This window comes from Populus euphratica, unplaced genomic scaffold (genome assembly GCF_000495115.2).
Source record: "Populus euphratica unplaced genomic scaffold, PopEup_1.0 scaffold195.1, whole genome shotgun sequence".
Lineage (NCBI taxonomy): Eukaryota > Viridiplantae > Streptophyta > Magnoliopsida > Malpighiales > Salicaceae > Populus > Populus euphratica.
In genome coordinates, this window is record NW_011500076.1 from 36797 (window position 1) to 59456 (window position 22660).

Sequence of the window (22660 nt, forward strand, 5' to 3'; positions counted from 1 at the left end):
AAAAAATAACATGTCTTTTTTAAATTTGCCCGGATTATAAGTTGATTTGTTAGGTCTATCAAATTTAACCGGTCATTGCACCTATGGCTTTTTAATAAATTCAGATTTATTTAATTATTAGGTTAATCTGGTTTACCTACTTGACTATTTTAGATTTAATAATTATGGGTTAAAGGTAATGTTATTTAATTAATAGGGGTGCTTGAGAGTGGTTTAAGTTTTATTTTTATACATGTTTTAAAATAATTTTTATTTTAAAAATATTAAATTAAATTTTATTAGTGTTTTTTATAATTTTAATGGATAAATATTAAATATTAAAAATAATATTTTAATATATTTTTAAACAATAAATTATTTTAAAAATCACTCATCAGTACGAATTGTACAATCCGAAACATGCTATTGGTAGAAAACATATAACAAAAAATGGGTAGAATAAATGTGAGATATCCATCGCTTTCACGTGTGAACCCGAGGGCCTTTCTACTTACCAAGAAGGAACCTCCCTCCCTCCGTCTCTTTGCCCTTGCTTTGTTTTTTCTCTACCTTGAGTCCTTGACCCTTTCCTTTCTTTTGTTTTCTTCGCCTAATACTCTCTCTCTCTCGCGATCAAAATCAAAGACTAAGAAAATTGATTTTCTTGATCTGATTTTTTATATTTACAAACGTCGATTACCAGTAATTATGGCCACCACTGGAAACAAGAATATCAATGCTAAATTGGTGAGTTTTTAAGCTTCTTTCTTTATTTTATATGGATTATCGTTATCTGGGTGTGATTTAATTTTGAAGAATTTTGGTTCCATTATTAATTTGTAGGTATTTATTTAGTTTTTTTTATGCAATTCCTGATGTGGGTTTTGTTTCGTTTTGGAAATTTTTATAATTTCAGCAAAATCTGATGTTATTTTTTCTGGACTTTTTGTTGTTTTTGTGATCGCAATTGAGAACTGAGTTAGCTCGTCGTAATTGTGAATGTTTTGTGTGTTCTGTTGTGGGTTTCCGATAAATTTTAAGGATCTGATATGAATTTGTGTAATTCTGATCGCTTAGCACTGTTTTGGGTTATAAAATTAAATGTACAACTTAAGCAAGCTAAGTCTTGATGTTATCTACTACATGTGAACAGGTTTTGTATTCTGGTGATATTTTTTCTTTTGTACAAGGAATCAAGTGGGATTTATACATTAGGTTAGTCGTTTTATGAATTGCCTTTGTAGCATTGTTCATGTGCAAATATTATATGCTTTAGCCCCTGCTTTATGAGTCCGAGATTGAGACTTGTTAGGGGTTCATTTATCTTCGAATCCCAGACGCATTGTTTGTCATTTGTGTCTGTTTTGGCTTGTAGAGAATTTGTAGTATGTCCTTCATTTCTTTTTGCTTAACTGAATTTAAGGTGGCTGTGTTTCTCCATTGCTTTGGTTTGACTTTTTTTTGGCTGTTTTTTGAAATAGATCATGGATTTTTTTGAAATTCAATATTTGGTTTATGGTTGCTTTGTGCTGCAGGTGCTTCTCGGGGATGTTGGTGCTGGTAAGTCCAGTCTCGTATTGCGTTTTGTCAAAGGACAGTTTGTTGAGTTTCAGGTTAGTGTGTATTGGACATTAGGGGGTTATAACATTGGTAGCAGAAATTGTCCTGTTTGATTTTGGAGGATGACTTTTGCTGTCGGTATGTTATTGTAGGAATCAACCATAGGCGCTGCCTTTTTCTCACAAACATTGGCTGTCAATGATGCAACTGTAAAATTTGAGATTTGGGACACAGCAGGCCAGGAGAGATACCACAGCCTGGCTCCAATGTACTACAGGGGAGCTGCTGCAGCAATCATTGTGTATGATATATCTAATCAGGTAAGGTTGCTAATTCCCAAACCTGATGCATGCCATTCCCCTCTGAGCAGCATTTACTTTAAGAAAATAGTTATTATGTCTAGGTTTCTATTATATACTGTGTTATATAAGGAAACATTTGACCTTTTGGCTTTAGCAGTCTGTAGTGTCAGTCTGCAGGTCTAAGGGTTTATAGCTCAGGCCTCTTGCTCCAATATTTATTTGCTTGAAGGATATGGAAGAAGTGGGAAATGTTTGGCAATTTGAATTTCATCCTCTTCATGTAGGAAGAATTTCATATCAAGGCGACAAATTTTCATTTTGCAAATCTTTGCATCAAGAGCCTTCATTGTTGAATTGATTTGCTCAGTGTGCTTCTGCCGCCTTTAGTAGTATCAAAACTACCACGTTTCGTGTTTTAAGTTAGCTGTATGCTTTCCTGTTATTATATCAAGGCTGCTGATTTTCTTTGTGATGTGTGTGCACGTGCTCTGGAGTGACAAGTTTGTAGTATTTTTGCATGCCTCAGACAAAGATGTCATTGCTAATGGCACCTTTAAATTTTTCCCTCTTTTGAAAAAGTTAATATCATCTATAATTCATATTTTCTGTTTCTGGGGAATAGATGAAAGATATTCAGGTTCTAACATCATTCACCGTGAACTAATTTTAACTAGATAGGTGACCTGTGTCATGGTGCATTTTCCTTTGTAGTTACACCATGCTAACATACCCTCTTGCCCCATTCGGTTCTCTCTCATTAAAAATCCCAGTTATAGGAAAAGTCTCTCTTTCAGTTTTTCCTTTAAGATTATATATGACAATAACAGATCTCAGTTAACGCATACAACTAAAGGTGGTTTAAGGTGTTTACTTGTCAGGCAGTCTAACTATTTCTTTGCTGTTTTCATGTCCTGTGGTTTATGTCCCTCTTCCCCGAGTGGCAGAGCCTACCCTGCTCTCCAGCATGCTGGAAGATCTTTCTCTTCCACATTTTCCTCTTGTTTCTCCCTCCCCTTGCAAGGATATGTGTCCCTTCCATTTTGTCTTGTTCCTTTTCAAAATTGTGCTTGTTTTCAGAAAATAAAGAGTCAATATCAGCTTCGTTCTATAGCTCAAAAAACTGAGTCGCTCACCTTCATCAAGAAATGAAGGCAATATTGCATGAAAGTGCTTTGGCTTGCCTGGTTTTAAAAGTTTTCAGAGTTGTCTTGAAAATCTAATGGCTCTTAGAAATGGTTCCTTCATGTAACATTATTGGCTGAAAAAGATGACTGCCACCACTTTATTTAAATTGTTTTACTAAGTTGGTTGATTTCATGTAGTCACTAAAATTCCAAATCTTGATTCTCTTGTAGGCCTCATTTGAGCGGGCAAAAAAATGGGTTCAAGAACTTCAGGCACAAGGTAGTTTTTACATGTTTGCTTGTATAAATGTGTTTATGGCTGTTCTTGATAGCCTTCTTCATGTGGCATTTTTGCGTCCTGTTGCTGATATTACTGTTAAATTACCCTTATTTTTCTTGAACTGTATTCTATCCGTATCTTTTCCTTTCTTTTGTTACCGGAAGCTTCAATCATTATATTCTGCTTGCCATGTAGGCAACCCAAATATGGTTATGGCACTTGCAGGGAACAAAGCTGATTTGCTGGATGCAAGGAAGGTTACTGCTGAGGCAAGTAGTTCTTTTTCTGTGATAGTGACTTCTTACTAGTTGATTTTTTATCTTTAGTAGGTCCTTTAAATCATGAAAGGTATAGCAGCTTATTGTCAAGGATATAGGAAATTGAAAAGAAACTGGAATGATTTTTTATTGGTTTATATGAGGTGACTTGGACAAGGTAAACATGTCCTTAAAGATCCTTTTTGGCATAGATTACATGGGAAAAGTTATCTGCAAGAAGTTCTCTCTTTTTCTTTTTTCTTTTTGAGTTCTAACAATTTGTTACATAATTTTTACCTTTTACAGAAATCATACCTTAGCATTTATTGAATAACTTGGCTAGTTCATTTAGAGATCTGCTAGGAATCTTCACTTGGAGAAATAATTTTCATGCAGGAAGAAATGTTATGCAATGGCACATATACAAGCCTGTACCTTATTTGTGTATTTTCCATTAAAAAAATTTCTTATAATTCTTTCTTTTAAAGACTTATTCTGATCTGCAACCCTCAAATTATTGATGATCTAATGGCGATCTCTATGCTTATACTTGAGCCTGTCCGTGAATGTTTGCTGCTTTCTCTCTGTGTTCTAAAGGAACATCTTATAGGTGCTCTAACCAGGTCATTCATTAATGCTTTGCAGGAAGCACAAGTTTATGCCCAGGAGTATGGCCTTTTCTTTATTGAAACATCAGCAAAAACTGCAACCAATGTCAATGACATTTTCTATGAAATAGGTATGGGATAGGTTTAAATATTTGTTGGTCGAAAATAGAAAACAAAGACCTAAATTGTTTCTAAAGTGAGTTCAATATTTATCTTCCAATATGTGTATATGAAGTTAATCTTGGGTACAAATGAAGGATGAGAATATTTTGCTCAAAACTCAAGAAAAACTTGATCATATTGGATTATTTAATTGCTCTTTTGTTAATGCACATTTACTATCTCTTTTCTATAATTTGATGGTGATTATTTTGGTTTTCTGGCCATTATATGTGCAGCAAAAAGACTACCTCGTGTACAGCCAGCACCAAACCCTTCTGGTATGGTTCTTATGGATAGACCTACTGAAAGGACAGCAAGTGCATCTTGCTGCTCTTAAATACCTGAGTGACAGCGGTATTGGTGCGTATCTGTATCTTCTTTGTAGTTCTTGTGGTGCTCTCCCTAGAAATCTATGTTTGATAATCTTTGGTGCGTTTGTGTATTAAGAATTTCCTTTTCAACCAGTGAAATGGAACTGTAGTGGCTTCTCGTGTAATGAAATGGCGTCTTTTTCTTTCACATTTTAAAATTTGTGGAGTGCTCCCGTACATAAATATATATTTATTTTTTTACTTTACAGAACCATTCTTTTTATGTAAAAAATTGCCGAAGGTTTGTTTTCTCGTAAGATGATGACTCATGGTGTAATTAATTAAGCTGCGAAGCACAATGTAAAACCTTTACGCCAATTTCAGCATCTTGCCTTGTCTTCATTCTTTGGCTGTTAGGTCACACACAAGTTGAAAATAAAATGGCCTATAATTGACCGCAAGCAGTCAAGAAAACGTTGGAAATTTCTATGGATTGGGATGTTGAACCGGATGGTTGAAACATCTAATTCATCCTTGATAGATGTCTGGGTTTCTGAAGCGGTAACTCAAGGATTCCAGGTTAGTATACGAGGAATCGGCATTCGTGCACTGGTTGCACTAATCTACTGTGTTAAAAATGGGTGTCTAGATTAAGTGATCGTGAAGGAAACTTCGCCGCTAGCTTCTGGAGAGATGACATGCGTCAACTTTTGATAAATCTTGTTCACAAAAACACCCTAAATTTTAGTCTCAAAGTAGATGCCATACGGTATTTTTCAGATTTGTGCAGCTCTGATTGGCTGCGCTGCATAGAACTTGTAGCTTACTAGCAACCAGTAAGGATAATCGGTAGCCTAACAGTACTTGAAGATTACTTTGTTTGCAAATGCTTTGTCACTTTCTGATCTGACCCCATCATATAAAAGAAAAATAGAGTTCCATGAAGCTTCTCCACTTGAATCTGTTCCTCTTCGACCACGCAAAGAGAATATAACAACTCATTTCTTAATCAGTTCAAAGCCTTAAAAGCATGATTATCTAGCCTGTTCAAAGACTTGACAAAGTACAAACTCAACATTAAACAAAGGGAAGTTGCAAAGTACACTTTAAAAAATCAATCAACCACCTACGCGCACCATTGGCAACTGCAAGAACTACCATTAACTGCCGCTTAATTAGGTCTTGTTAAATCCTTGAAAAGATGCAGCTGAAGCACAGTCCATTGGTCGAAAACCAATTCTCTCTTTCTCCATGTCATAGACAACCTCCACGTCTTGTTGCTGGAAGCTCCCCAAAACCCCAGCTGGTCCATAATCACCATCATCCATGGATTGGAACAGTAGGCATTTGACCACAGTAGAGTTTCTTGGGGCACTCATAGCATAGAAGTGACTTCCCTGGGACAAAACTAGACTCGCATTGTTCAAAAAATGGAAAGTTATTGAAGGGAGGAGATCACCCGTGAGAATGCTGTTGTTTGGACATGGTACCTTGTAACAAAGATCGAACCCGGTTCTCATCTCCATATCAGTGGCTCTAGGGTAATTTATTATTGATTGAAGAACAGAAAGAACCTGAGAATAGAATGGCTCAGGTAGGTGAGTGTAAGTGGTTCCTGAGTCAACCAACATGCCCCCATTACCAAGTGAATCAAACTCCCTCAAGCTTGATGGCACTTCAGTTGCACTGACATTACCTACAGTTATGGCCTCTAGACCAACGTAGTAGTAATTAGGGTACATGGGACTATTCAACATCGGAGTGAATTGCATATCATCTTTAGAAGTAAGGGCAATATCTCCTATAATTAATGGGCTTGAAATATTAGGATTGTTTGCGTATTTGAAGGCCAAGAAGCAATGTGAGAAGCCCTTTCGAAGAAAACCTAGTTGTGAAGGCAAAGAAAGTGCACCTCTACCAAACCCTGCAATCCCAATAGGTTCCCTATACGTAGACCCAACGCAACCAAAACAGAATCTTGGGATTTCTTGAGTGACACCAAGGTTTCTTCCATGAACCCTAAGCGTATCCCTAGTTAGTGTCCCAGTGACAACCCCTCCTGCACCGTAAGTGTAAGCAAATGGAGGGCATGGCCAAGAACATTTGGCTTTAACAAGGGTACTCAATGAGCATCCAGCCATAGTGCATGGATCCAAGGGGTTGTCAGAACTATGAACATCAATGCAGAAGGGACTGGTACAGGAGTCCCTATGTGATGAAGAAGAATGAGAAGGAGAAAAACTTGCCATCATCCTGTTGTTTCTATAATCATCACATTCTATGCAATCAAAAGAAAGGTTTCCACAAGGAACCCAAGTAAGGTCACTTCCAGTGTCCATATACACTTGAATGACTTGTGGGGGTGTGCCTATACTTAGAGATATCAGATACCCATCTCTAACTTCCCTCAATGGCTCCATCATGTCCAAAACATCCGTTAGTTGCTTTCTTGAAGAAGTGGAAGCTTTTGGATGAGGTGGATCGGAAGCCCTAGAAGCTGGGGTAAGACCAAGAATGAGTGAATTAGGGTTTCTTGGTCTTGCTAGGGACTGAATTGAATAGAAGAGCAGACTATTGACTAGGAGAAAGAAGAGAAAGGTGGTGATGTTGTTGAGCATAACGGCCATTGTTACCTCTTTGGTTGTGATTTGGGATGGAGCTATAGGTTTACGGGGGTGATCTATTTATAAGCCCAACCAAAGTCAAGGGTTTTTCTTCAGCTCTAGAGCAAACCAACAGATGTTGCATGGACGACAAAACCAGCTAGGGTTTTTGGTATAGATGTGTGTGCGCGTGCCACTTGAGAGAGAGGGAGGGTTACTAAATAAAATTAAATTTTCTTTTTAAAAAAACTAAAATTAATAAAATGTGCATGCATATTACTGATTGAAAATAGCAGCAAAAGGTGGCAAACGGCATTCCCGGGATGGATAAAATTACACCCGAAAATATAATCTAATTGTGTGTAAGAAATTAAAGAAGCATGCTAGCTTTCTATACATTAATAGCACTTTTGTTTTTTGTACCTGTGAAATAAAGAAAAATTATATATATGTGAAGAGGATCCCATGTGTTTTCATGAGCTTCGTCATGCACAAGCACGCCAAGAAGCTTTAATATGTGAAGAGGATCCCATGTTTACATGGCATGCATGTCTTATAATTAATTAATGTTGAGGGTTCATTATGGAAAAGTAATTAGTCATTTTCAATCTTTAATTAAAGATTGATTTATATTTACTGCGCTGGTAATCCCACAATTAAACTTTTCTCTCTGAAGGTAGGTTGAAATTGATGGTATATATTGAACAAATTAATAGCTAGGTATTTAGTTAGGGGCTTGGGCCCGGTCTTCTCCCTCGGGATTTCAAGTTTGAATCTTATTAACACCAATTTTTCTTAGCCACAGGACTTAATCCTGTAAAAAGATTAGTTCTGAACAATAAAGATTTTGTTTTATGTGCATAAACAGGATACCCTGAGTTTTTTAAAAAAAAAAAATATTAATAGCTAGGCAAAAATTTCCCTTGTTTGATGTTGGTGTTATACTATCATTCCAAACAAAATTGATCGCTACATTCATAGTTTTTTTTTTATTTTATTTTTTAGTTAAAATTGTAGTCCGGTTGAGGGAGAAATAAGATAGTTGAGGAACCCTTTTCATAATTAAATACGGAAAATCTAAGTTAATTATAATTAAGAGATATATATCACTTGATAATCTGTCTCAAGCTATTATATAGTAATACAAAAATATTTTTAAAATACTATCGAATAGTTTTTTAGTTAAAATGATTTTTTGATATAATATCAAATTTAAGTTATTAAATAGTCACAAGTTTAAATTTTATCACTTTAATTATTGGCTTGTAATAATTTAACCTTTTGAATTGAGATAAATTTAAATGATTAAATGATCATGACTTTAAATCTCATTATTCTAATAACTAACTTATAATAGTTTTTTATTTGTTTGAGATTGTTTTTATAAAAATAATAATTAATTTTATATATTTAAAATCAAGATAAAAACCAATCCAATATATATTCCATGATTTTGTTATAAATTGAAGCCACGTATCTCTTGTATTTAAATACACAAATGATAGAATATATAGCATGTCTGGTATATCGAAATTCATGGTTATTATAAGTGCTTCATCACAATTCTACACAATGAAGTCAACACCTCCTAGTTCATGAATTCAAGCATTAAAAAAGTAAATAAAAAAAAGACATGGTTATATTTTATCACTACAATAGGAGATGACTTGTATCAAAAAATTCTTAGAAACATAGGATATCAAGTTTGGACATCAAATATGGATCAAGGTATGCTAGCACCTATGACTTTATATATATTGTTACATGTAGCTCAACAGAAGACGACACCTATGTATACCATGTTTATACCAATATATTAGCCTAAACCTCGACCACCATATAACGATCCCATCTTATAATGGTTAGGATTGTCTTGGTTCATTTCCACCACCACCTCTATGATGAAATATATTGATTAAATTGTGACTTATCTATATTGATGTAAGTTTAATAGAATTTTAAAATTTATTTTTATTTAACTTATTATTGTTGATAAAATAATTTCTAGTATTAATTTATATTATTTATATATTTTCTACTATTTTTGAAATATCCATAAATAATTATAAGAAATTCAATGAATGGGAAAAAATAATTTATAAAACTCATGTTTTAAAAAATATTTATTTTACAAATCACCAACATATTTTTCATCATTGATTAACAACATATTTTACAAATCACCAACATATTTTTCATATTAACAACGAATCAACAATAAAATTGTAGTTGTTAATCAATAATAGAATATTCATTATTGATTTATCCAATCAACAATAAAATTCCAACAACAAATAAGTTATTGCTAAAAAAATCAACGATTGATAATCTATTACTGAGAAATTAGTATTTATTATTTGCATGTGATATTATCAATTGCTAATTTTGTTGTTAATTTTCATTAATAATAAATTTTAATTTTATCTATAATAGACTATATAGTTGTCAATATGCTTTTTTTTTTTATCATTGAATCATGATATTATGATATTGATTAGGAATTTAGTTTGGTTAACTTAAATTCCAAGTTTTGCAATGACCTTCATCCAATCAATATTAGTTACATAGACTTCTTCTAAATATTAATTAATATTTTGATCATAATTAATTTAAAACAGCTATCATATTATTATTTTTTTGAGAGATTAAAAAAAAAAACAGCTATCATATGATTGCGCCGCATTCACTTTGGACATTTATGCTTAAGCTAATTGGATTCTATGAGATAGTGGTAGTCATGATACTTCTTTTCAATATTATTCACTAATTAATCTGGCTGAAATCAATCGATAGAGTACTATATAATAAAAACAATTAAAGTACAATTATAGAGTTAATTAATGTGGACCAAAGTCCTTGTTTTATGTAGGTCATCCTGGCATTTGTGTTGTGGGCATCAACTCATGTCTCCATGGCTGCTTAATGAACATGTTGTACTGTCACATGGATTGCTATTCTGGGAAAACATGGGCTCTCTTATGTCCGATTAGACCCACTGATTAATGTTTAGCAAGTACTGATCTGAGATTATTATTATGCTTAGATCAACTGTAATTCATAACCAAGCCACCAACACACTTGTAGATTATAATAAAAGTTTTATGAGGTTGGGGGGGGGGGGGGGGGGGGGCTGGTGGCTATTGGTTCTTGAAGGATCTTCCTCGCAGCCTGCAATTGTTCTAGTATTGAATTGATTAGCTTTTCGTTGGAATATTGCGTAATCCCTAAAAAGTAAAGCTGGTGTATATTGTATAGTTCTATGCTCTATATATTAATGTGATAAGTACGTAGGACCATTTGTCACCACATGTGTATATATATTATGCCGAGGCAGATTTCTTGTTGAATCAGATTTTGCGATATGCGGCTGGCTATACCTTTCTAGGTCTTCGATCTGTCTAAGAAGACAAATGATTCACCACTTCATGTTCATGAAAATTAATAAAATATGTAATCAGCAATTCATCTATATATGAACTTCTAAAAAAACAGGAAAATGCGCTCTCTTTGGCTATGCCTACCTGTCTTGCAGCTAGCTTGTTGCTAGGTCATATTAATAAATTATCAGGTAAGAAATTGGTGCATGTATGTTGGTATTGAGCTTTTAATTGTATATACTTGCGTTGCGTTTTAAAAATGTGTTCGTCTTTAAAATCCTATCAAGCTAAAAGATTACATGAGTGCATTTTAAAAGTATGTTTGTTTTGATAAAGTATCACGTTAAAGTTTTTTTAGTGTTTTTTCTATGATTTTTATGTATTGGTATTAAAAATAAAATAAAAAATTTTTAATATATTTTCAAGTGTATAATATAAAAAAAAATAATTTTTTTGATAAAAAAAATCTATACTATAATACAAAAAACACAAAAATATAAGATCCGTTTTTTTTAGGGAAAAAAAAAAGAAGAAAGCAAATGATTGAAGGAAAATACATGTAATGAGTGATACATGTAGAGGCATGTTGATGGTTTTTGGATGAATGGCTGGGATTTTAGCTCTATTTTGTTATAGAAATGTCGATGGCTTTTGGATTCAACTTAAAGCTAGCTTAAAGCTAAGAACACTTGATTGGTTTGTAGATTTTTGGAGGTTAGAAATTAGGGTTTGATCGAAGAAATTAAGAGCAAATTAAAGGGTAGATTATCAATCCAAAACTGTGGATGGTGTTCTGTCAGTGGAACTCCTCCTCTGCAATCGACGTTGCCACCAAACAGATTCTGACAAAGAAAAGATAAGACAGAGTGTGTGTGATTTTTTGTCGAGTTAAAACAAAATAGGTGTTTAGTTTGAATAAATAATATTTAGAACATGTCCTGCGCGTATTTTTTTAGAATTAATCTTTAATACTTTGCTTTAAAGCAAATAAATTAAAATTTAAAAATTCAAGGTAATATTGGAAAAGGTAATCTGAGTTTTGAAATTTGATTTGAAAAGGGTTTTGGTGTTCAAAATGAGTTTCTTCAAGTCTCTATAGTTTAGGATAGTTGGGAATGACGATGATTTCTGTCTTTAAATACTTTTTAAAAATATAATTATTTTTTAAAAATAGTAAATTAATATTTTTTTTAATATTTTAATATACTAATATCAAAATAAATAAAAATATTTTAATGACACTTACACAGCAATACAAAACAAGCACTCAAAATGCTTTGAACTGAAAAATTAAAAAAGAATATTAGCAAAGAATTTCAACGGAAGTTACATCTATCTTGTTTGTTTTTATGTTTTAAAAAAAATTTAAATTTATTTAATTTTTTATCTTAAATTAATATTTTTAGATAATTTTAATATAGTAATATTAAAAATAATTTTTTTAAAAATAACAAAAATAATAATAAATACAACTAAATTTCATATGTTGGGAAAGTCGCTAGGGAAGAGGCAGATAACATGTGATTTAGACTAAGCGTCATGCACCACCTTCTTTTTCTTTATTTATTATTCTTTGATCATGTCTAGTGCATAGGCGTGAACCAAGCTCGCCTCCTCATTTTTTTTCTATTTTTTTTCTATTTTTAATTTTTTTTCATGTTAAACGTCACTTGTTTTTCTTTTAAAATATAAAAATAATTTATAATATACTTTTAGATCTTTAATTTATATGAGTTCATGTGGTATGTTGTGTTAGTAATAAGAAAAACCCAAATTCAGCACATCTATAAAGTTTATAGTATGCAAATTATGAAATTTGCATGTAATTGAGAATTATTTATAATAATAATAAGAGATCATTATTAAAATTCTCCTATAGATTTGAATTTCATTTTGATCTATACTTTCATAAATCACATTTTACATCTTGAATTAAACAAAAAAATCAAACAAAATACATTGCTAAGAATGTAAACTACTTTGAACATATAAATTACATGATAAAAAGTGTAATTTATAAAAGTATGAAGAGAAAATAAAATTCAGATAAAACTAAAGGTGGATTTTTGTAATTATCTCTTCTAATAATAATAATAATAATAAATTGATATTTTGGGGTTTTTTTATACAGGCCTCTTATAAAATATATTTCTATAAATTAAAGGATTGCAAAAAAAATAAAAATAAAAATAGCCATTATCATTTAGGTGTTCGGTACAATATATGTAAGTGATACAGGTAAAGGGACATGTTGATTGATGGTTTTTGGATGAATGGCTGATATAATTTTTTTTAATCTTTGTATTTAATAATTCATGAATTGTGTATTTATTTTTATTTTTATTTTATTTAAAAATACTTTAGCTTTAAAGTGAGCTTTCTTGTCGGTGAGCTTTTTATTATATTTCTTTAACTTCGTAAAAATAACAAATTTTTAAAGGAGAAAAGGGTGGAGATAACTAAAAAATTTAATGGCAATGCAATGTATAAAAATTAAACCTAAACCTAATATTAGAAGTGTTACATATGAATTCATGAAAATTAACAATATAAACTCGATCAAAAAACATTCATAATATCCACATAAAAAAATTAATCTATATCCAACCCGCTCAAGTCAAGAAAAATAAATAGATAAGATTAATAATTTATTTATAAAATATAAAAAATTAGATTAAATATAATTATGAACATAAACCCAACACAACTATATTTATGGACCCCACTACTTAAATGTTTCTATCCATGGAGCTAAAACAACCCTCAATTTGAAGAAGAAGAAAACTATTTTATAGTTAATGTTTACTTGTAAAATGGTGGAAAACTCAATATGAGTTGATGCTAAATTTGAAGGGAAAAAAAGACTATACTAATAGTACATGGATAAATGGTTGACACTTACTAATATTGATTAAATTTGGAGTGAAATTAATAAAATTAAAAGGTTTGGAAGTTAATTAATAATGGATCAATACATGATGTTTCCCGAAGAATAATAATATGCAAAACTTCTTTCTGGATAGGTACCTAACTCATGATTATAGCCCTTGGATTAGATTTTCATCTAGATGGGCTGGACAGATGGATGGACGGTCTTGAAGTCTCTAGCATGTGACTGTTTGAAAGGAAAAATCATGCTAGTTATAGATTTACGGATTAGTTTGATCTTCAACATCTGATTACCTTTTCTTGTTTTAGCCTCTATCATGTACAATAAAGAAAGTAGGGGTGGGGGCGGCATCAGACCGACCATGAGAGGAACATATTTGATACATGGCGACATCTGTCAGAGTCTTTTTGCCAAGGCTTTCTTCAATCCCTTTATGATCTTCCCAAACCACAATAAGTTCATGATAAATAGTACTGCCGGAACCAAAAAGGTCAGAAGATAGCCAAAGAGGCTCATCTGGATAACCTGCCAATGAGTCAAATGACTGTCATCATCACTCTAAACTTGCTAAACACATCACATTCATACTCTATACTAGGATCCTGTGATATTTTGGATGAAACTTGGGAAGTTAGGGAATCATTGACAAAAAACTGCGAAAATATAACAAAAATCTGTTGGGACTACAATGACAAGAAAAGAGAAATGATATAAAAAAAAAATTCGATAATGCCCGCAATTGTTTTGAACAAGAAATCCACAAGGCATTTCCAAACCAAATAATTGTATATGAAACGGAAAAATAAAACAAAGCGGGGTCAATAAAAGCATCATGAGGAGGAAGCATTGTACTTAATATATTTGAGGATTAGTTATTTTTAACCTATACAGTAGAGCAAAGACTGAAAACAGGGGGATTGGGATTTTGATATCGCACTCATGCTATTTTTAATTTTTTTTGCATTTCCACTTATGTTGCTCTCCATCGCAATAGAGTGGATAACTGGTGAAAATAAGTATCAGCATACAAAATGTGTTTTTTTACTCAAATCAATAGAATAATTTCAGAGATTGAAATTTTCAATTTCAAAAGTTCCTTGCCTATAGGATACGAATATTTAAGAAGAGGGCATCACCTGATCATAGTGCAAGTAGATGTGGTAAAACAGGTAAAGAAACAGCAGGATTCTTGCCATCTGCATTCCAGTGTTTACTTCAGAAGATAATAAAAATGATAAATCAAGGAAAGAGAATTCAGTTGTGTTATTAAAATATAAGCGAGATATGTGTTCTTCCCACAATGTCAACACCAGGAGGCGAGAAACCCGAGCCCGCTTATTTGAATCTTGGATATATCATAACATGGTTGTTGACTCAAAAATCTATCAACCACGCTATTTAACTTTTGGCAACAAGGTCATTCACGATTAATGATCTGGATTAGTTTGTGCGTGCATATACATCATAGATACAAAAACGCATTTTTTTTATATAGATATTAATGTGCAACAATCATTAAATGATCGAGAAGATCTCACCAGCCAAGCAAAAAAGATGGCTAGACCATTGATAAGATATGCAGCAGACCTCTTCAGACCAGCTGTATCAAGATACCTACAGCAAGACAGAAAAAATTTAGAGTTAAGAAAAAAAAGCTCAAGCATAATGAGAATTGGACTCGTCAAAAAACCTACCATCTCATATTAATCTCTGGAGTTGTTACTTCAGAGATGAGGCACATGTATGTATAAAGCTGCAGTTCTCCAGACAACATAGAATAAGCTACTGCAATTGTAGAAAGAGAATGATGGATAACCTGAAACCAGATGTGACCATGTTGTGAGTTGCAATGACATCAGGTTAAAAGTCAGCACTCTTACAGCAAGCACTATATTGTCAGTCTTCATTTGAGAGCTAATTTGTGTTCATATTATCTGCTGTGCTGTAAACTATTCTCTCTCATTAATCAATTTTGTGCTGACTCACCAATCTAACATACAGAAAACAGTATCCAGAATTTGGCTAAAGATCGCTGAATCAGTGAATCTGAGATTGATGCCAAGGGGCTGGGAAAATCAATGTGGAATGCAAGGTCAGAAACCTCACTTCCATGAGAGGAAAACTCCATTATGAAACAAAAATATCTATATCACGAAGGATGGCAGGAGGAGATTAACCTAAAAGTACAGCAGAAAGAAGACAAACACGCACATGAAAACAGTTGGATTGGGACGATTCTCATTTTTTTAAAACAGAAAAAAAAAATGTTCAATTGCTCTCCATCACATCAAATGCACTTACATACTCCTTTCCACCCAAAGTAGGATAGTACAAAAAAATCATTCCAAAGTCCACAAAGAAGTACCCAATAGAAACCTGTCAAAAAAAGGAAAACTATTTTCATGTCAAAATACTTGTAGAATTTAGGGAACAAATAAATAGATAAGACTAATATCAAGGAAGGCTGGCAAAGTATTCGTAGAGATATGATTTCTCATCATGTATCATAAATGCAAAGAGAACTATGTCTAGCTATATGGGTAGAATAGCTGCGTCAGCCTGTTGCCAATCCCAAGTGCACTTTTCTAAACAAAAAGGAAAACTCTCGCATGAAAAACAAATAGATACCTATATGGCCAAGAACGATTTGCTAATTCAACTTTGCATATAAGTTACACTAAACTGTGTGGTACCAACACCAGTAGCTAACATGTGGGATATGAGATTAACTACAAAGGCAAAACTATTGCACTGATAAATGAGTTATTCACACTTAGAGAACTGCTTTTGGAGCACATGATATTATGGATCATTTCAGGAAAAAAAGAAAAAGGAAGCAGAGAGAGAAATATTCGACAGCAAGGCAATCAAGAAGAGGCATGATATGCCGTTAAATATCACCAAAGCGGAGCTAAAAAAACAAACTTACCCCAAGTCCAACAATGGAGAGTTGTGAACTCCGTAATGTAACAAGGCCAGTATGCCGTTGGTCAGAAAAGAGATCCGACCAGAAGACAAAGTACAATGACATAGCTGTGATGAAAATGGCATGAATTGTAGACATGCCTCTGCCACATTTAAGTCATTCATCATCAGTGCTCATGAAAAAATTAAACTAGATGATAGAATATTGGAACATGCACTCACCTATTGTTCCACTCAATTCGTTGAATTTTTGTAAGACTATTATAAGTTTTGATGTAAAAAGTGCTGATTAATTGAGTGAGATCATAGGCCTGTCAGACAGAAAGGACATAGGCACAAACAAATAAATTAAAAAGGTAACAATACAAAACCCATTTAATGAATGAAAAAGCTTAATGTATTAGAATTGCTCTACCAACATAATGAGGCAGGTGCACGACTACAGCCTCCACTAAAATTGAAATGAACATACTAGTGTTGGTCAGGTAACAGCTCTCAAGTTCAAAAGGATCTAAAAGGTGAGACAGTTACCACTTTGCAAGCAACAATGCCACCAAGGACGGAAGTGTAAGGAATGAAAGGATCAGCTAATAAGTAATTCTTAACCAATGCCTCAGCCTGATTTTGGTAAGTCTTGATAGCCATAACTGTCTCAGTGGACACAGCCATATATAGACAACTCTTTTATCAGCAGATCTTCTCTTTTGTATATTCTCCTACTTTCTTCCCCTCTTCATTTTGCCCTTTCATCTCTTCCCTAACAGAAATGAGCAACAAGTTAGCCCCGAGATAAAAGGATATTATGATGCTAAAACAAACCAGTTTGATCTTCTCCGGTGTATAATATTCTCTCAAAGTCTCAAATACACAGAATTAACAGATCGTTTTGTTCTCTATTTTTCAATCTAAAGAAAGAGTGCAAGATACCTAGCATTTCGCCCTAGCGCCTAGTTTATGCATTTTCCATAAAAGAAAAGGATGCTGCAATAGCTAAACATATCTATAGAAGAAAAAGAAATTGAAATTTCATTGTCATCTTCCACTAAAGAGCATGCATTTTGCAGTAGCAAAATCAGTGAAAATATCCACAAATCTATTTAGCAAGACTTCTTGCTCAAGATTTAAGGAAATTGCCATAGAAACCAACTATTAGTTCTCATAATCAGTGGAAAATTGCAAGACCAGAGCTCCAGTTAAGCAAAGTTGACATCTACAAACCATCAACATGAATTAAGCAAAGTTCACAAAATCATAAATCTATTTGCAATTGACGAATCCAAGTTTCTCATCGCTTCCTCAAGTTACAGTAATACATCAACGGAACTAACAGGAAGAAAAAAAACATGTGACAAATCCTGATATATCAGCCAAAAAATGACATCAAATCACAGGCATCCATTGACACAAAGAATCCAACCTTTAAGGCTACTTCGCATCGTATCAAGAAAATGCAACTACCCCATGTCCTTAAATTACCTAAAAACTCACATTAATCAATCGAAAAGTCAAATCATACATTCTTCTCGAAAGAATCAAATCCTACATTATAAAGCCATTACAGAGGAGATTTACCAACCTTCATATATTGTTGAAGAAACCACGCACTCTTTAACAGATTAAGACCAAATGGCCTAATGGGTACTTAAGGAAACAAAAGAGAAGCCAAGAAAATGAAAGAGCACATGGGGTGATAGTGGTAATGCTGGAGAAAGAAAGCTAACTAACGCAAAAGAACCCAAGTAAAGGACAAGAATCCACAAAAGAAAAAGGGCAGAAATTCACGAGTGAGTGCGAGGTGGTGAGTGTTTGAGACCGTGAAGTAATCAAATCATCTATCAATGCAAAACCACACACACACACACAAGATGGAGCCAAACCGAAAGCTTCAATCAATGTGAATGGGAATCTCTAACCGAAGCAATAAAAAAAGTTGAATAAAAAACTAAAAGAAACTACAACTCAATCCCTCAATTATGTATATTTTTGCCATTTTGGTCCTTTCCTTTTAAATTATCAAATAACTCCCTAACACTGCTGGTATTTGTTTTTTAGGGACTCTTGGTGTGCCGTCACCAATATATAATTAATTGTATTTTTTTTTGGAATTCATTGGATTTTTTAACTTTTTCAATTCTTGGAAGATTAATTTAATTAATAATGATAAAAAAAATTGAAAAAATTAAGGGGAAAAAGCTTTCCACAAAATGTGAGTTCGTGTATTTTTTAAATTATCTAAGTATTTGAGACTTTATTTATATATTTTCACAATTAGATTTAATAACATAAGAAATGGTGCTAACATTCCCATATGCAAGGAGAATTGCATAATAGATGGATTCTTCGGATTGAATATGATGCAGGGAAATAGAGGGTAATGTTGAGTAAGGATTGATAGTTTTACATAACATTGCTAGTTTTGAAGTTTTAGGGGATTTAATGGAAAAACTTTATATAGTCAAGGGACTGATTTGTAGATTTACATACAGAAAACGAAGCAGGAATCGGGGAGGTGGTAGGGTGGCAATACGTGTGGACTTGAGTTCGGATGATGGATATTGTATTTTTTTTATTTTTTTTTCCTCTCTTTTGTTTTGCCCTTTTTTACCCCACTTATGATGAAAGTATAGAATTATAATTTATTAAAATCTAAACTATACAGAAAAAAATATTCTAGAATTTAATAATTCATAAGATTATTTTGAAAATAACATACCAACTATTTATATAATGGTTAAACCATTATAGGTTAAAAGAGGAAAAAAATTCAAAATAACTAAGAAAATATAAATAAATCCAAAAATAACTAAATAAAATCAAAATAAGATCTCCTAGGCTAAATTAATATGTTCCGTATTTTAGCTAGCTATCCTTGGCCAAGCCCATAAAAAATAAGATTTGTAGGATAACTTATTAAAATTTGAATATGATTTAATGACTAAATCAAAAATTAAAATAAAAAATCACTTTATATATTCATATTTCTCTATAAATTTTATATTGTTTATCTAGTCTGTAAATTTACCCATTAAACGTTTCACATTATTTTTAGATAAATGGTTGAGTCATTTACCTTACATTGCAATATTATTATTATACATAAACATAAAATATATGGTGTTTTACTGTTCATGAAAACATTGTTATCCTCTAATATTTTATTGTAGATTAAAATAGTATAATTTTGAAAATTTTCAATATAAGATTATTTTTTTTCATCATTGAGCCCTTTAGAGAGCAAATTAAAGTCAAATTGTATTTTTTTTTTATAAGGGAGAGTTGGATTGAAAGAAAAGTAAGTAACATAGGTGGCGAATTAAAAATTTTAGTTAAACATTTATTGAACTCCCCATCTTTTTTAGCTATTAAGTAATCAATTCCTTGAATTTTACAAAATTAATTTAATACCTAACTTCATTTTACTTATTTTTTGGTTAAAGAAAAAAAAAGAAAAAGTTGTTGGATTCTATCTTCAAGAAAGAAAATGTCTGTTGGTAAGGAAATAATGTATTAGTTGATTTTTAAAAAATATATTTTAGGTTTGTGTTTTTAATTAGTTTGTTATAATTTTTTGAATAATATTGAATGTGTTTAGATTTTAAAGAGATAGGTATGATTTATATATGATTTCTTTAATTTTATATGAATTAATTTTAAAAAATATTTTTTTTATAGGATTGTTCGTATGTGCAACCTTGTATTTTTTTATTTATTCAGTAATTTTTAGGTGGGTGTCGGTTTGTATTATAAATTTTATGTATTTTTTGTTACAAGTTTATATTGATACAGAAATTCATCAAACACAATAAGATAAATTATTTATGTCGCAATGTGAAATATTTTGATATTTATTTGTCGCTTAATTTCTAACAATATCTCAGTATTAAATTGATATTTTATTTTGCTAATGAATATTTTTTATCAAGTAGTCAAAAAAAATATTTTTTTAAAAAAATATTATAATAATATTGAAGTCCATAACTTTGTGTTAGTCTAGATTACTTGATTGATAAGTTTAATGAATTCATTCATTAATCAATTAATTTAATTTAAACTAACTTTTATGTGAATTTAAAATTAATTTATTAAACTAGATTTGATAACACTGTAAATAAAAAAAATTATCTGCACTCTAAATATTGTTTTATATTTTAAAAAAATCATTGATGGATGGCAGATTACATGCCAATGAGCCAGATGAGATATAAAGTGTCTGAGGAATGGAACAATGGAACATTAAAATGTGATTTAAAATATTATGTGTACTATAGAATATGGGTGATATGTCACTTCTAAGATGATTTAAAATACTTATGAAAAACATTAAAATGTGATTTCGGGTAATAACAAAAAACCTAACGGTAAATTCTTTTTGATATTCACAGCTATTGTATAATTATCATTTTTGATCTTTCCCAAAAAATAAATGTCTTTTGTATTTGAAGTATTGTGATTTTCTCCCAGTCTATTAGTTATAAAAAATTAATCAGGTATAAATATTTTTTTTTATTTTTTCTAAACACCTTAAAGTTACCTAATTACCTTTTAATTTAAAAATTTAAAATCTTGAACCCAAGGGTATTTACATCTTTTTATTTTTTTTAAATATAATAAAATAACAAATTTACTTTTTAAACAAAAAAATTAAACCATGTGTTTATAGCTCTTTTGGTCATTCCACTCTACTTCTTTTTTTTTTTTGTTATTACCATATTTATCAAAGATAATTTGACCGGTTAATAACAACTCATTATTTTTTAAATAAAAAGATTTAAGGAGTGCATGTACTATAGTGTGGGATGTGCCTATACACTTCAGAAAATACTTGTGGCGCCTCTTGATAGCCAACAATACCTTCTTACCATGTTATTAAAAGCGATGCTGTGTCATTTACCTTCTTACCATGTTATTAAAAGCGATGTTGTATCATTTTTTTATTGATGTGGTGCGTCAGTAATGGTGAGTTTTAATTTTATTTTTAAATTCAAGTTTATGTTATATTTTTCAATTTAGTTTTAATTTTTTATTAATTTTAAATTTTTTATGTTTATTTTTTTAATTGCTATTTTTATTTTAAATCTTTTTACATGATTAATTGTTTTTTATTCTCATCATTCAATATTTAATTTGTTGGATATTGAATTTTATAATTTTTTATATATAATAATTTCAATCTAATAATAAAGGGTCAAAATTTTTAAAAGATGTAACTTTTTTTATTTTATCATTTAATATTCATTACATTTAAAAATTTAGCTTCATGATTTTTTTTAAACTATCTTAACACATAATTTAAAATACAAGTTTAGCAAACTAACTAATCAATTATTATCCATGATGGTAAAAAAGATTAAAATTGTCTCACACTATTTTTTTATTTAAATAATATTATTTTTCCACTTTTAGATATCATGATCATTTTTTTTAAAAAAATTATTTATTTACTATTACTATTTTTTCATTTGATGAGAACAAACCAGCTTAAAATTAATCATTGTAATTTTTTTAAAGCACTATAGCTTTATTATAAAATATTATGAATTATTATATTATTTTCAATATTATCTTTATTATAAAATATTATGAATTATTATAGTATTTTCAACATTATTTTGTTTTGTTTGTTTTCTAAAATTATCTTTGTTGATTTAATTTTTTAATATTAAATTAATTAAAAATTTTATTTTATAATTTTATTTTTTAAAATACTGTGAATTATTATAATATTTTTTCATATATTTTTTTAAATTATCCTTGTTGATTTTTTTAATATTAAGTTGATTAAAAATTATAATTACAATAAAACTAAATTATATAAGAAAAACTTTATACTTTTTCTTATAAAATATTATTAATTATTATAATTTTTTTAAAAAAAATTACTTGTATTGGTTTTTTAATATTAAATTGATAAAAAAAATGAACTTTATATTTTTTACTTTTTATTCAAAATTATTATATCTTTCCTCTTAAAGTTACTCTAAATAATTAAATCTCTAAATTTTTTTTATCCCCAACACAATACTACTTGTTCACAATTATAACACATTTGTTTTAAAAGCCTGTCCACGGGCATGTCATCTCGTATAGCAACAAAAAATATTAGTACAGTCTGTCAGGCAACCGCATGACCATTCCCCACCAAGTCGATGGCTGGGAAACGATCCTCTATGGCCATGATGATCTCAAGGATCGTCAAGCCGTTACTCACGCTATGATCACACGGTCATGATTCATCAACCAGACTTGGGTCCCTGTCTCCTTAGTGTTGAAGGATACAGAGGT

At 31.1% G+C, this 22660-nt stretch overlaps 3 protein-coding genes across 5 annotated transcripts; 1 reads left to right on the top strand and 2 right to left on the bottom strand.

Moving 5' to 3' along the window:
* The first annotated feature begins 472 nt into the window (after positions 1-472).
* Positions 473-4855, top strand: LOC105108623 (ras-related protein RABF2a). Its single transcript, XM_011002999.1, has 7 exons — positions 473-726; positions 1515-1592; positions 1692-1859; positions 3197-3245; positions 3441-3514; positions 4148-4241; positions 4509-4855. The coding sequence occupies exons 1-7, from the start codon at positions 688-690 to the stop codon at positions 4607-4609; spliced, it is 603 nt and encodes a 200-aa protein (XP_011001301.1). The 5' UTR covers positions 473-687; the 3' UTR covers positions 4610-4855.
* An 821-nt stretch (positions 4856-5676) lies between these two features.
* On the bottom strand, positions 5677-7217 carry LOC105108624 (aspartic proteinase nepenthesin-2-like). Its single transcript, XM_011003000.1, has one exon. It carries the CDS (start codon positions 7208-7210, stop codon positions 5759-5761), a length of 1452 nt encoding a protein of 483 aa, XP_011001302.1. The 5' UTR covers positions 7211-7217; the 3' UTR covers positions 5677-5758.
* A 6253-nt stretch (positions 7218-13470) lies between these two features.
* Positions 13471-18280, bottom strand: LOC105108625 (transmembrane protein 56-like). Of its 3 annotated transcripts, none has more exons than XM_011003003.1 (9): positions 17955-18280; positions 16910-17130; positions 16601-16689; positions 16383-16521; positions 15755-15829; positions 15148-15269; positions 14992-15067; positions 14590-14649; positions 13471-13978 (listed from the first exon to the last, which is right to left on the bottom strand). In XM_011003003.1, exons 2-9 carry the CDS (start codon positions 17045-17047, stop codon positions 13850-13852), a joined length of 828 nt encoding a protein of 275 aa, XP_011001305.1. In that variant the 5' UTR covers positions 17048-17130; positions 17955-18280; the 3' UTR covers positions 13471-13849. The 3 variants fall into 3 exon arrangements, with proteins under 3 accessions (XP_011001305.1, XP_011001303.1, XP_011001306.1); XM_011003001.1 differs by having other exon boundaries at positions 16910-17135; XM_011003004.1 differs by lacking the exons at positions 16910-17130; positions 17955-18280 and adding an exon at positions 16794-16875.
* Between the last annotated feature and the right edge of the window lie 4380 nt (positions 18281-22660).

What these genes read in the sequence shown, in the direction of transcription:
- LOC105108623 (XM_011002999.1), top strand. Translation starts at nt 688, where the DNA reads ATGGCCACCACTGGAAACAAGAATATCAATGCTAAATTG. An exon ending in GACAGTTTGTTGAGTTTCAG is followed by an intron (nt 1,593 to 1,691) that starts GTTAGTGTGTAT and finishes ATGTTATTGTAG; the next exon opens with GAATCAACCATAGGCGCTGC. An exon ending in TCAAGAACTTCAGGCACAAG is followed by an intron (nt 3,246 to 3,440) that starts GTAGTTTTTACA and finishes CTTGCCATGTAG; the next exon opens with GCAACCCAAATATGGTTATG.
- LOC105108624 (XM_011003000.1), bottom strand. Translation starts at nt 7,210, where the DNA reads ATGGCCGTTATGCTCAACAACATCACCACCTTTCTCTTCTTTCTCCTA.
- LOC105108625 (XM_011003003.1), bottom strand. Translation starts at nt 17,047, where the DNA reads ATGGCTGTGTCCACTGAGACAGTTATGGCTATCAAGACTTACCAAAAT. An exon ending in GCATTGTTGCTTGCAAAGTG is followed by an intron (nt 16,690 to 16,909) that starts GTAACTGTCTCA and finishes TCTGTCTGACAG; the next exon opens with GCCTATGATCTCACTCAATT. An exon ending in CTTTGGGTGGAAAGGAGTAT is followed by an intron (nt 15,270 to 15,754) that starts GTAAGTGCATTT and finishes ATCTGGTTTCAG; the next exon opens with GTTATCCATCATTCTCTTTC.